The following is a 12957-nucleotide window of genomic DNA, read 5'->3' as shown; positions in this document are numbered from 1 at the left end:
TGCCTTTTTGGCAGACGCCTGTCTCTCAAACCGAGACAACATACTACCAAACCTTACAAAAATCTCCTTTCAGTTTTGCCATAAGGCATGAATCATTAGTTGCAACATATCCTACATCTCTGTTTGTTTGGTCTTGGTTTTGCTTTTTTTTGGCTCAGGAGACAAAGGATATACCTTGGGTGACCACCAACCAAAAGAGAAATTCTGGAATAGGAATGCATGAAAATGATGACCTAAGGCCCTTATCTGTTTTATGTTAAATACAACAAGAAAAAAACCCCAAACCATTTGCAATACTAAAAGAAAACTTGCAATAAACTTACGTTTGGATCAAACTTCACAAGGGAAATGTTATTTTTTGGCGTCATCTGCCATGGATTTTTCATCAAGAATCCAACTGCACTGGTAAATCTGTCTGGAGTTGGCATAAACTTCTTAAACGTGCACTTGGTAAGGTGAATAGGTCCATCATATATTTGAAAGCCTCTGATTGGAAATGTCCTGTTAATGCAAACAAATATTTATACTATCCTTAACAAAACCCGTAATAAGCCTGAATTTGTGTCAGAAATACATTTTCTTTCAGAGGAATCAAGAAAGTAACATTAAGAGAATCACTAGCAAGATTGATCTTAGTAAAGGAAATATGGTTTCTGTACTTCTCTCACCAGTCAAAAAATCCCCTGCTCCTAAATTTTACTGTTAGAAGAGCTAGCACTACCCATTTGCAAATGTGTCCCTTTTCTAGTAGGAGAAATATAGCAGGAAAGTAATACCATCTGCTCTTTGACTGATCATGGCAACTGGGAGAAGTGATCATAGACTGCAGGGAAACAAACGTCCCTTCTAACCTGACGGAACACCCAGGAAACAGCAGGCTGGTAAGCCTCAGCTTGATCCCCCGGAAGGTGATGAAGCAGCTAATCCTGGAAACCATCTTCAGGTGCATGCAGGACAAGAAAGTCATCAGGAGTAATCAGAATGGATTCATCAATGAGAAGTCATGACTGAACAATTCAATAAATTTATGTGATGAAATGACTGGCCTGGTAGCTGAAGGAGAGCACTGGACATGGTCTACCAAAAACTGCAGTAAGTCTTTTGACCATGTGTCCCATAAGATCCTTGCAAATTACGAGCTGAATGAGAGGACAGTGAGATGGACTGAAAACTAGTTGAATGGTTGGACCCACAAGGTCATGGCACAAAGACTACCTGGAAGCCAGTAACTCGTGGTGTACTCTAGGGGTCAATACTGGGTCCAATCTTGTTCAGCATCTTTATCAGTAACCTGGATAATCAGGCCAAGTAGAGTCCTAGCAAGTTTACAGAGGGCACAAAACTGAGTGAAGCACCTGATACACCAGAGGGTTGTGCTGCCATCCAGACGGACCCTGACAGGCTGGAGAAATGGGCAGATGGAAGCCTCATCAAATTCAACATGAAGTGCAAAGCTCCGCACCTTGGGAGCAACAATGCTTTGTGCCAGTGAAAAGGACCTATAGGTCCTAGTGGAAACCAAATTGACCATAGGCCAAACAAAGTGCCTTTGCCACAAAGGGGCAAAAGGTATTCAGGGCTGCACTAGGTAGGAGAAGTGTCATCGACAGACTGAAGGAGGTGATCCTTCCATCTATTCAGCACTGCTGACGCAACACCTAGACTGTCTGTCCCCAATACAAGACAGATCTAGAGATACTGGAGAGACCAACAAAGGGCCACAAAGATGATTAAGTTACTGGAGCATCCTCCCAGGGGGAAACAGTGGGAGATGTCAAACTGTTTGGCCCAGAGTAGAGAAGGCTCTGGCAGGAATCTCAAATATAGTATCATCTAAAGGGAGAGTGCAAAGAAGAGGGAGCAAGGCTAATCCCAGTGACAGGACCAGAGGCAAATGGAGCAAAATGAAAAACAGAAGGTTCTCCTGAACATCAGAAGAAGTATTGTCAGTGTACAAGTGGCTGAGCACTGGCAACACAGGTTGTCCAGGGATGTTGTGGACTCTCCATCCTTGGAGACATTCTAAAGCCACCTGAATGTGGGACTGGACAACCAGTTCTAGGTGACACTACTTGAGCAGAAGAGTTGGGCCTCCAGAGGGCCCTTCCAACTTCAATTGTTCTGTGATTTCGCTCAACTAGACTGAATGCCTCATATATCACCACCACATAAACTTCTTCCCTTTAAATGGCTAAGCAGCAAAAAAATGAGGTGGCCTAGACCTCCCTCACCCTTTTATCCTATTGTCTGGCAAGGGTAGGACTTGGAGCTAAGTTAAACAAGCATCAGAGCAAACCAAAGAGAAAATAAAAGAATCATAGTCACAGATTGTGATTTATCATAGACAGATTGCAGTCTTTAGTCCCAAACTGACCTTTGAAATTGTTTTACCTGAAAGTTTTTTCCTTCTGTCTTCCAGACCTAAATGTTTTTTAAGACTAAGGTTTCATTTAAGTAAGATAACAGATTGCTACAGCAAAGTGACCTCTGTTTGCATTAGATCAAACTGCCTCAGTAAAAAGATGAGAGCAATACAGTTGCACACAAAACATTAAAAAGAAAGAGCATCGCCTTCAATGGAGTCTTAAGCTCTCACAGCTCAAGCTGTTTACGTCTGATCCAGAGAATGTTTCTTGTATTTCTACTTCCTTCACTCATGAGATACTTACCGATTTCTAGGCAGAGTGCGGGCCTTGTTGTCTATTCCTCCAGTTCCCGCATATTTATTTTGTCCACCTGGAAATCCGTAATTCTTGCTCTCACCTATGAACAGTGACTCTGATACCTCCTGGCTGGCACCTTCATCATTTGGGAAGCTCCCATCACTATCAAAGTAACATCAGACAGAATTGTTTAGCTAAAACTCTCCAGCAGACGAATACACTACGGTACACAGTTCTGCTTTTAGTTCTGTAACAGTCCTTCTTAAGCAGAGCAGTCTAGACCTCATTTACAATATACAGAACAAGAGATTTAATCAATAACAGTAATACAGGGTAACTGTTTGAGATATTGAACATTAAAATTTCTAACTCCCTAGTGCAGCACACTTTCACAGCCAACTTTAGCAATCCTAGAACCAGTTTGTCATAACCTAAATGGCAGTAATTTTGACTTACTTACTGCCTAACTTATTTTATTTCTTTTTCATTGCAAAGAGACTCTAACCCCTCTAAATGCTTATCCCCTTTCTTTTCCATTACTTGTTTGCAACCCTTCTGGAAGAAAATAAAAAACTGCCAAAGGAATCATACAAAACCAAAAATACTTGTATAAATGTAGGCCTTTTGGTGAAGAGGCAGCAAACTGTGATGTAAACCAAGCACAGGTTGAATTAAAGTGCAAGGTTTGACAGCTGTGTCAGTTTACAGCCTCTGCAGTATCATGTGCCACCGGAAATAGAACTGGGCCCAAAACCAGGAACTGCAGCCTTATGGAAGTATACCTATTAATTTTAATAGATGCAGATAGATTTTTCTAAGCTTCTAGACAAACAAACCACAGAAATAATTAACGAAGTACTTACCTAGCAAATGTTAAACCTATTCCATTGTCTGCAAACCTAAATGAAAGATCAAAGCGTAAATAATTTTTTCTGGATTATACTACAACATACTACTATAAGAGCACATCCTGCTAAGCACTGAAAAATGTCTAAGTTTTTCTGTTAATGGAACTTAGAACTACTACACACTTAGGTCTTCTAAAAATGCTGTTCTAAAAAAATAATCAAAGTTTTCTACACATTTTAAGCAGGACATGAGACCTTCAGGGAAATCATAGTTACCTCAGTCTAAATTTACTGTCTCTACCAACTTTTAGACTTCTTTTTATTACATAGTTTCCTTTTGTTTTGCTGTTTAAGACAGGTTATAATGTAATCACAAATGAACTTGTTGAATTTAAAGCAGTAGATGGTGTGAAAGCTGGTCACGATATCAAGAAGTCCTCTCTTATAAGCCTGTTGTAATGTATTTTCATAAACAAAGCTTCAGGAAAAGCTTCTTAACAGCATGCAGCCGCTTGCTTCTGGATACTTACCCAGAGTTTTGAATGAGGATATCCCCTCCTCTTACCCAGGCCCCATGATCATTGTTTTTGAAAGAGATTAATCTGTCGATCAGTGCAGCAACTCGGGGCTTTTCAGGGTCTGCATCTTGATGAGGTCGAAACCTGAAAGAGAAAAATCCAAATATTCAGTACAAGAAAACTGTTTGTTTTATATGTGTCATATATGCTGGGCTGAGTAAGCCTGAAAGATAAACACTCACCTAATGGATAAATTCCACTCTACCTCATGTTTGGAATGACAGAAGCCAAAACCAGGTTCATCTCTCTTACTAGGTAAGTGTTTTTAGGGTATCATGAAGCAGGAACATAAAATTTCTCTTTTCCAGTAACTCTCACAGGCTTTTGATCAGTCTCCCTTAGTTTCTTCAGCTGCAATTCACCTCCTTTACCCCCTTTTCCTTTTAGCCCTCCCAACTTGTACTGCAGCATTCATATGAAAGTCTGATGAAGGGAATTAAAGCTCCTTGGAAGGACACACAGGGCTGACACTGACTACACAAAACCAGACTGAACATTTATCTAATTGGTCCTTCAAATCTTTCAAACTCCTCTGACACAGAGGAGTGCTCCTTCTTTAAGTACACCTAAGATATTATTCTGTTCCAACCCAGACATTCTGCATTGCTACCAAAATGGTCTCAAACACTAAATTATGGCTGGAATCTATTTTAAAATAAGAAGAAATGGCCTGATTATAAAGTGGTGAAGGTTTTACTTGATTATCCCTTACATCCCAGAGAAAAAAAAAATACACTAAAAAAATTACAAATATGCATTTTGAGTGAGTAAATCTATATATCTCCTTTATCACAATCACCTTGATTGCTTTTCTTCAGATTTGGATCTGTGCCCTCCCCACCCAGGTGAGAAAGGGAAGAACAGGTAAATGTTTGGGTTTTAGAGTTTCAAGCTCCTCGGTCAACATCAAACCCCTCCAGTTTGGTTCCATGTACAGTGATTAGCGTAATTACACAGTGCCTCATTACTTCTTTGTCTGCTGTGAAACATGACCCCCATCCTATGCACTGAGTTTCTTGCTCAACACACTGCAGGTTCCCACAGGGCATTTTGCCCCTCATGTTCCTCTTGGCTACCTGTTATGACCGAGGTAGACTACAAGGATTATACGTTTTTTCTGTCAAAATATTGAACTAGTGAGTTCACTTCCAAATCATGAAATACTGAGTATCTGCAGCTGTCACTTAACTGTTCTCATCCTAAACACAGGTTAATGAAAAAAAAAAGCATATGAACCTTATTTTCAGTGTTACTGCTTAGTTGTCACAATAAAATGTTGACAGTTATCCAATACTGTCATTTAACTACTACCCCAGGCTACTTTACTTGAGGCTCAGGACAAGACTAACCAGGCACAATATAACCTGGAACTTTCCTAGACTCTCCATTACCCTTTCTCACTTTGTAAACTGATGAAACTCTACTGCTGAGCTATGACCTCCAAGTCTTGAAGGTATAGCAGGAAGCATTCAGCAGTAAGAAAGGCAAGTGGATGTATTACTGAAGCCTTTTTCTAACAACTAGTTAAAACTACATCATAGATCAGAAGAGCATATTTTAAAGGAAACTTTTATTTTAGCAGCAATTCCAGAAAACACTTTAACCATGACAGTAGAGCATGTTTAAAACAGTGTCTTCTAAGAGGCTGAAAACTACCTTGAGCAAGGACTCAAAAAAACAGCCAAATCCTTTCAGGCAGATTGTGCCCTGTTGTTCCCAAAACAGATGAACAAATGAGGGAAAACAACATATATGAATGTACTGTTTGGTTTTAAATTATAAATTATTGTTTTAAAAGTGTTTCTCCTCATGTAAGAGAAATCTTAAAACTTTGCCATTTTTCACTGACTTGAAAGAAAATATCCTTTACCTTGCGTTGTTGTCCAAGCAAAGATATTCTCTGGGATCATCAGCACTAGCATTTGTTGTTTTAACACCCTTATCAATGAATAAACCCGCCTGAAACAAGCAAGGAAAAAAATTTAAATGAAAGATAGAGTCAACATTGTGTTCTAAAATTTAAGCACTGCATTCCAGACATGCATTATAAGTTCTTTGATCAGCATATTGTCTAACTAGCTAATTAATATAATAAATGTCTGTGCTAGTTTGGGCAAAGAAAAAGAATTACGTGGGGTTAAAAAAAAGTAATAGAAAACGGAAGATAATTTCACATTTCTTTCACAACGTCTACTTGAGGTTTGACAGTTATTTCCAGATGCTGTTCTAGAAAAATCTGTGGTGAATTAAAATTATTCTCATAAATGGAAAAGAAAAAAATAAAACACAAAACCACTGAAAAATCTTTTGTATTTCACTTTAAAACTAAACTACCTTCTCCACTAAAGATTATTTTTGTCCAAGCAAACATCAGCTTGAAACTGCATAATTCAGTATGAAATAATTTACTTAAGGAATATAGAAGCAGGAGGAAGCATTTGTGTTCTTTAACCTCATTTATATACACAAATATCTGTAACTGCTTTCACCTCTGATCCAAATTATGACTATAATTGAGACTCATACATGAACAGATGCTCCGACCTGCTAGTGGAGTTTTCTCTCTGAACATGGAATTTTAGCAAGCAAACTGCTACCCTTGTTTAAAGATAATGCTAGCTGAATAATAATATATAGCTGAATTATTTTTTTTCACTTTTATATTCAGTATATTTTAATTCCAATCTGAATAAAATCCCTTACAGTCCCAAATAATACCGTTAATGCAATTTCCATAAAACATTGCATCATGTCTTGGTATCCCAGAAAACTAGTCAAGCAAAATCAGTTTCACTTGGTAAAAAAAATCCAATAATGACTCCATGAACTTTATTAGGCAAACTTCAAATACAAATAAGTACTTAGAGTTAGGTGGATTTGTAAATGTCATTATATTTATACACACACTACGAGCAGCTAGATTCCAAATGAAATACTTTAAAGACTTTGACTTCACTTACCTGAAAGGTGGAAAAGTTATGAAAGTCTTACTAATAAAACAATTTTCAATTCCTGTATCTAGGCTGAGAACCCTATAACAAAAATGGTTGCCACAGACGAGCTTCTGAAGCCAATATTGAAGCCTCTAGCCAGAGACTGTATCACCATGTGCAAACACCTGAGTTACTGTACACTAGAGACTCAGGAAAACAATTCACAGCGACTCCAGGAAGCTATAAGTTGAATCACAACTATAATAAACTTTGATTCTTCAAATGTCAGCTTTCTTCAGAGTACAAAACAAAGACACAAATAATACCACCTGAAATACCACTTCTGAGAAAACTTACTTTATGAGAAGAATTAATTGATTTTAGTTGTATCTTACAAGGATTTGAAATAGAGTGAATCCTTGAAATGTGGCAAGACAATATACCCATGCTGATTATACATCGTTCTACAATACAGTTCAAACACAGCATGAATCTATCACCTAGCCAGCTTAAAATGTAAACAGAAAAGTCCTAATATAGAATATTTACAAATAAAGAACTTCACTTTTTTTGAATGAGATAATGTATTACCTTAAAATTAGAATGGACCCTGTTGTTATAGAAGACTCCTAGAGGTGTAAGCTCTGATTTGGTTTCAATGGCTGAACTGTGGGAATCTCCTGTAGCAACCCTGTGGAACAAATACCATATTCCAGCATCCTGCAAGTAAGGAGATAATAACATTACTTATAAATGATTCTGATACTACTATCAGTGTTAATGCATCCATTCACAAAATAAGTGTATGCTAAGTTGAACTTAAACATTTTAACTAAGAAAGCAAGTAAGAACACAGCCCAAACCAACTGCGCCCAATAGAATATATTTTAAAAAATTAAGTCCCCAAGCAACTACCCAGTAAGAAAGTAGGGTTTTGCAAATAAAGCTATATTCTAGTGAACAATACACACTAAATTGTGTTTTGCTTCTCAGTGAAGCCATATAACACCACACATTTAAGGTCCTATAATATTCAAAGCAGAGAATTGTCCACGCAAATTTTGCATTTCAATTATATTTCATCCCACACACTTGATATTCCTTTATTTACTAGTAAAACATACTATTCACAATAAAATACTCAAAATCATTCCTCCTTTCCTTACTGTTACAGTTCGACAAAAGTACATCAAGAAGTCTGGCTAGTTCAAAGCACTGTGCCAATAACATGCAATAATTTCAGTATCTGTTAATTTTTTTCTACTTCAACATCTCTGCTCCTAAAGCAGTTAGATTTCTCTGCTAAATGAGATTCATAAAATTTCCCATGTCAACCACACCTGCATTCACAATAGATGCCATCATGACAGCATAGCAGATACTTAAAAACATGAAAAATTTTGCCTGACCATATGCTCAATACCTTTACAAAATAAAAAAATCATCACATAAGACACATTAGAGGTTTAAACAGTAGCTAAAGGAACTCTGTGTACTGAGTGCTCTACCTCATGAAAAGTAAGTCATCATCCTTTCAAGGAAGGATAGATAAAGCCAATTTACCCTGCCCTAAAAGATTTCATTCATTTCACTCTGACAATATGCTCATTTTCCAAACAGTCCCAGAAATTCTGCATTGCAGTAACATTTCCATCTGTAATGATGACACACTTTGACATTTATGGTAATCAACCATTAACCATTACAAAACAAGTGTGGATATTCCATTTATAATAATATCAAAATCTTACTTCACGTATAAATAAATAAAGATCTGTGCTTGGTAGACTCAAGTAAATTTTATCCAAAACACATCCTGATGCTTGAAAACTAGTTTCATACACTTAAAAGCTCCTTAAGCACTTGCAAGCATTCAGAAGAGTAAGTTTTTTCTCTCTCTCCTAAACAGCCAAAACAAAATAAAACATCTCTTGCGAATACACCCTTACAATAGGCTTCATTGTGTAATGAAGAAACTAGGGGAGCAGTGGAATTATTTTATTTCCCTGTGAATTGCTATAGTTTATACTACTAAAAGCTCTACAGTGCAGAGTTTGTATGAACACAGTTGAAGCATTCTGTTTCTGAAACTTAATAAGCTGTAGTTGCTTTATACTAATGTGTTTATATCCATGCAAGGGAGGTATATCGAGAGCAGCAAAATTTCAGAGCAAGTATTTGTGTATGCTATGATCAGGCACATTCTGGTAACAAAAATAAGCGACTTCTACTGGGATGCGCTACAGAGGCAGAAAAAGAACTTGCAGGACTCAAGCACCGGATCAAGGAATTTGTTTCCTTTAAGTTAGCCAGCAATACTAAAACTAAGTATATTACATAAAGCAGGCAAAACGGAAAGTGTTACATTGGGAAGAGAAGAAATGGTTTAATTCAGTAGGTGTGTCCAGATCCTTCCTAATGGTAGACAGTCAAATAGAAGAGATTGTCAACAAACCCAAACAAACCCACAACAGAAAAAACAAAAATCAGACCATACAAAAATCCAGTTTTCTGATTCTTTTATACTTGAGATATTTCAACTCAGTTAAATATTTTGAATCCTGTTCTATTTCTTACTAACAGTTTATTATGTCATCTATGCCTAAGAATACACTGACCGACTCATATTCTTCCAGCATTGGAAACCCTTGCAACCACCACCACCAGCTTTTCTGGTTTTCCATTCCCTCTGACCTAGTCAGAAAAATCCACCCAAAACCATACATATGTATGCCTCTAATCCACTGTAGAAATGAAACAGACTCCAGCCCCTTCCTCCACATGTACTGAGTAGTTCAGCTTTTCTTTGCAAGCAGCTGTGACAAGATACCTGCATTAATATAAGGTTCACAACAAGCAAAACCTTATCAGCAGTCACTGACTGGAAGTAAGTGACTAATCGCTAACAGAAGAAAAAAGGTGGTTTAGCTCTTTCTTACACAATGAACACCTTGTTGTAGTAATTTTTCACTCCAATGACTACATCTATGAATACAGATCTTGCAAAGCTGTCACTAAACTCATGACAACCTACAGAAAATACAGAAGCCTTAATATGAAATGCACTAGTTCTGTGGATATAAAAAGATTTCTACATACACACAATGACACTGTTGTCAGGTCTATTAACTACAAAGAGGAAGAGATCTCCTCTGTTCCAGACAGAACAAAGATTTTTGGCATCTCCAAAATGCATGCCTAGACACATCCTGCACTTTCAATGCCAATGTGCTGCCAATCATAGAAAAAACATTCATATATAAAATCCAAAAACGAATGCATTTCTGGCACTGTAAATGTTACAGATTTTACAAATGCCAGTTGCATAAGTAGTTCACAATGAGTTACATCCACATGCCTCACCTGTGAGCCTGCTGCTGCATTATTTATAAGATGATTGTTGGGATGAGAAATCCAGAATGTAGAAACTGCCCTGAAATATTATTCAGAAGTAAGTTATTAAAGTAAAGCTCTAGCTCCAGTACAAATAGCTCCCCTTTGTAACAAGCACATCAGAAACTGATTGCTGAAGTCACTATTTCGCATAAGGAAAAAAAAAAAACACAAAACCTCGCACATTTGTAAGTCAAAAATGTCTCTTTTTAAGTTCAATGCACAACATTGCAGATACCCTGTGCAGTGATAAACTATTTCAAGCAGCTTTCACAAGAATTTAGTACTATGCAGAAAAACTAGTGGTGACAACTTGAGAATATGCATAGATTTACACAGAAGCAAAGATGTTCATTAGACTTTTCAGTCCACAAGTATCACAAGAAACAACAATTTTCCTATAAAATGACTTTTTTCCTTTAATAAAAGACTATAATAAATAAAAGGCTAAATGCTGGTTTTTTTATTTAAAATACCAGTATTATGTGAACTACATTTAAGGTGTCTGCATTCATTAATTATAAATAAAAATGTTCCCATCTGTATATTGTCAAGGCATCAGCAGCAGCAGCTTAACTGCTGCAGCTGGTTTGGTTTTACTTTTTCACCATGACATACTTACATGCAGTCTGTAGTTGGCACTGGCACATAACTTCCATACACTTTATCCCTAATACCAATACACATGCTGCTGTTTCTGTCTGTAGGTAGAAGAGTGCCTGGTTTAGTGACTAGCCCAAGGTTGTGGAACAATGTATTCCTCTGCTCAATGCCATCTTCTATGAAGAAACAGTGACCTAGTGTGTCGTAGCCAATAGTGTCCTTTATCTGCAGAAATACAAGACCATTGTGTCAGCAGTAATAGCATTTACAGAGATTTATTTGACAAGTACCATCTAGTTTAATATCTTGGCACAGCTGCAGAGTGTAGCTTCAGTATCAGCACTTCGTATGGTTCAAGCACACAGTTTAATTTATCCCTCAGAAACAGACTACTATGCCTGGAGAGCTTAGCTGCCTACAAGAATCTGAAAAAACCAGAATGGTGAGAGCTGTTAAAAATAAATTACTGTTTGCAGTTAGTTGTTAATTTATGTGCTGAAATATGAAAAACATTGCTGAATGTTAAACTTGCACAATTTGGGGGTCTAAATGCTCTTTGTAACATGTATTCCAACACAGTATGTTTTACTTTCCTTGCACCTACCAGCAAACCATTAGTTGCATGAACAGTCACACATCTGGAAAAACAGTGATGAATGGAAAGACCTTCCAGGTAAGTTTTATAACTATAACCCCCTTTTTCATCCACATCCCCACAAAGGTGAAAGTGAACAGGGTAGCTTCCAATCTGCTGCTGGCCCATTTGCTTCAATTCCACATAGGAGAGATGAACAGATGTAAAATTCTTCAAAATCTAAAAGTATAATGAGAAGCCCAGAATGAATAACCAAATATTTGCTTTTTAACCAATGGAAATTTTAAGTTAATATATCATCTACACCAGATGTACAGAAGTTAGATGCACAGAGTTGCCACAGGCCAACATTATAAAAGCTGTCTTACTCTACATGATGCCTTACAAAAGGGCATCCTTCATAAGTAAGTTTAAAAGTTTAACTTGCATGCGGTTAAACCAGAGGAAATTTCACTAGACATGTTGCCACACTTGTTTGGTCTTTACCAGGTGGCACATTAAATATTCTTTACATGTACTGTCCAAACAAACAGAAGTCACTCACATCAGGACCTGTCTATACTGAAGCTGCACCAGTGTAGTCCACCCGGGACAGGCTTAGCTGAATAAAAATCACAAAATAATACAGATTCAAAGGAACCTGCTGAGATACCTAGTCCAATTGACAGCTCAGCATCATCTTAAAGACAACTGCTTACCACATTGCCCAAAAATACCTCCAGCTACAATCTAATGCTGTCAGTTTGTTCTATTTTCCCAGTATCTAAGCATTATGTATATTGTTGAAACTTTGTCTCATTGCCTCTTGTCCTAACACCATGCATCCTCCAAGAACTGCCTCTTACCTTTCACACCATGCACCTGGCCTGAGTCCTCACCCATGCCAGAAGACAGCATCAAGTTCCCTCCTCTCAGTTCCTCCTCACTCATCATCACATACTGACACACTTCACCTTCACTGGACACACCCATTGCACCTACATTTTTGGGAACTGAAAACTGGACACAGCACTCCAGAAGGACTTCTTTATTAAGGAAGATAAGAAATTGCCCTTACAATCATACCACTTCACAGTAATACTACTGTGTACAAAGTAAAATCATAATGGGGCTCCACCAGTAATGCAGGAAAGTATTTTCTTCCCCCTAACTTGCCATGAAAACATAAACCAAGTGCAACAACTAATCTGCAAGGAGCTAAAACAAGAAAGAAAAAAAAAAGAAACCAAATGAAACCTAACTTTATTTTATAATTTCATTAACTTATCTGTACTAGGTATTTATCAAAAACAGCAATTTTCATACGCACTTTGCCCTCCAGGAAAATCAGCAATATGGACTTTT

The 12957-nt window shown here is 37.4% G+C and overlaps 1 protein-coding gene across 1 annotated transcript in view; it reads right to left on the bottom strand.

The window, feature by feature from the left end:
* Positions 1-278: 278 nt before the first annotated feature.
* Positions 279-12957, bottom strand: part of TMEM2 (transmembrane protein 2) — a gene marked incomplete at both ends in the record, with an annotated part of 21846 nt that continues 9167 nt past the window's right edge. The window contains 9 exon segments of the mRNA XM_009077890.1: positions 279-501; positions 2670-2825; positions 3527-3562; positions 4042-4173; positions 5960-6048; positions 7614-7742; positions 10386-10455; positions 11038-11243; positions 11623-11832. Of these exon segments, the coding sequence (XP_009076138.1) occupies positions 279-501; positions 2670-2825; positions 3527-3562; positions 4042-4173; positions 5960-6048; positions 7614-7742; positions 10386-10455; positions 11038-11243; positions 11623-11832 (1251 nt within the window).

Source organism: Acanthisitta chloris, unplaced genomic scaffold (assembly GCF_000695815.1).
Source record: "Acanthisitta chloris isolate BGI_N310 unplaced genomic scaffold, ASM69581v1 scaffold9517, whole genome shotgun sequence".
In the NCBI taxonomy this organism is placed as follows: Eukaryota; Metazoa; Chordata; class Aves; order Passeriformes; family Acanthisittidae; genus Acanthisitta; species Acanthisitta chloris.
This window is presented reverse-complemented; position numbering and strand designations above follow the sequence as displayed.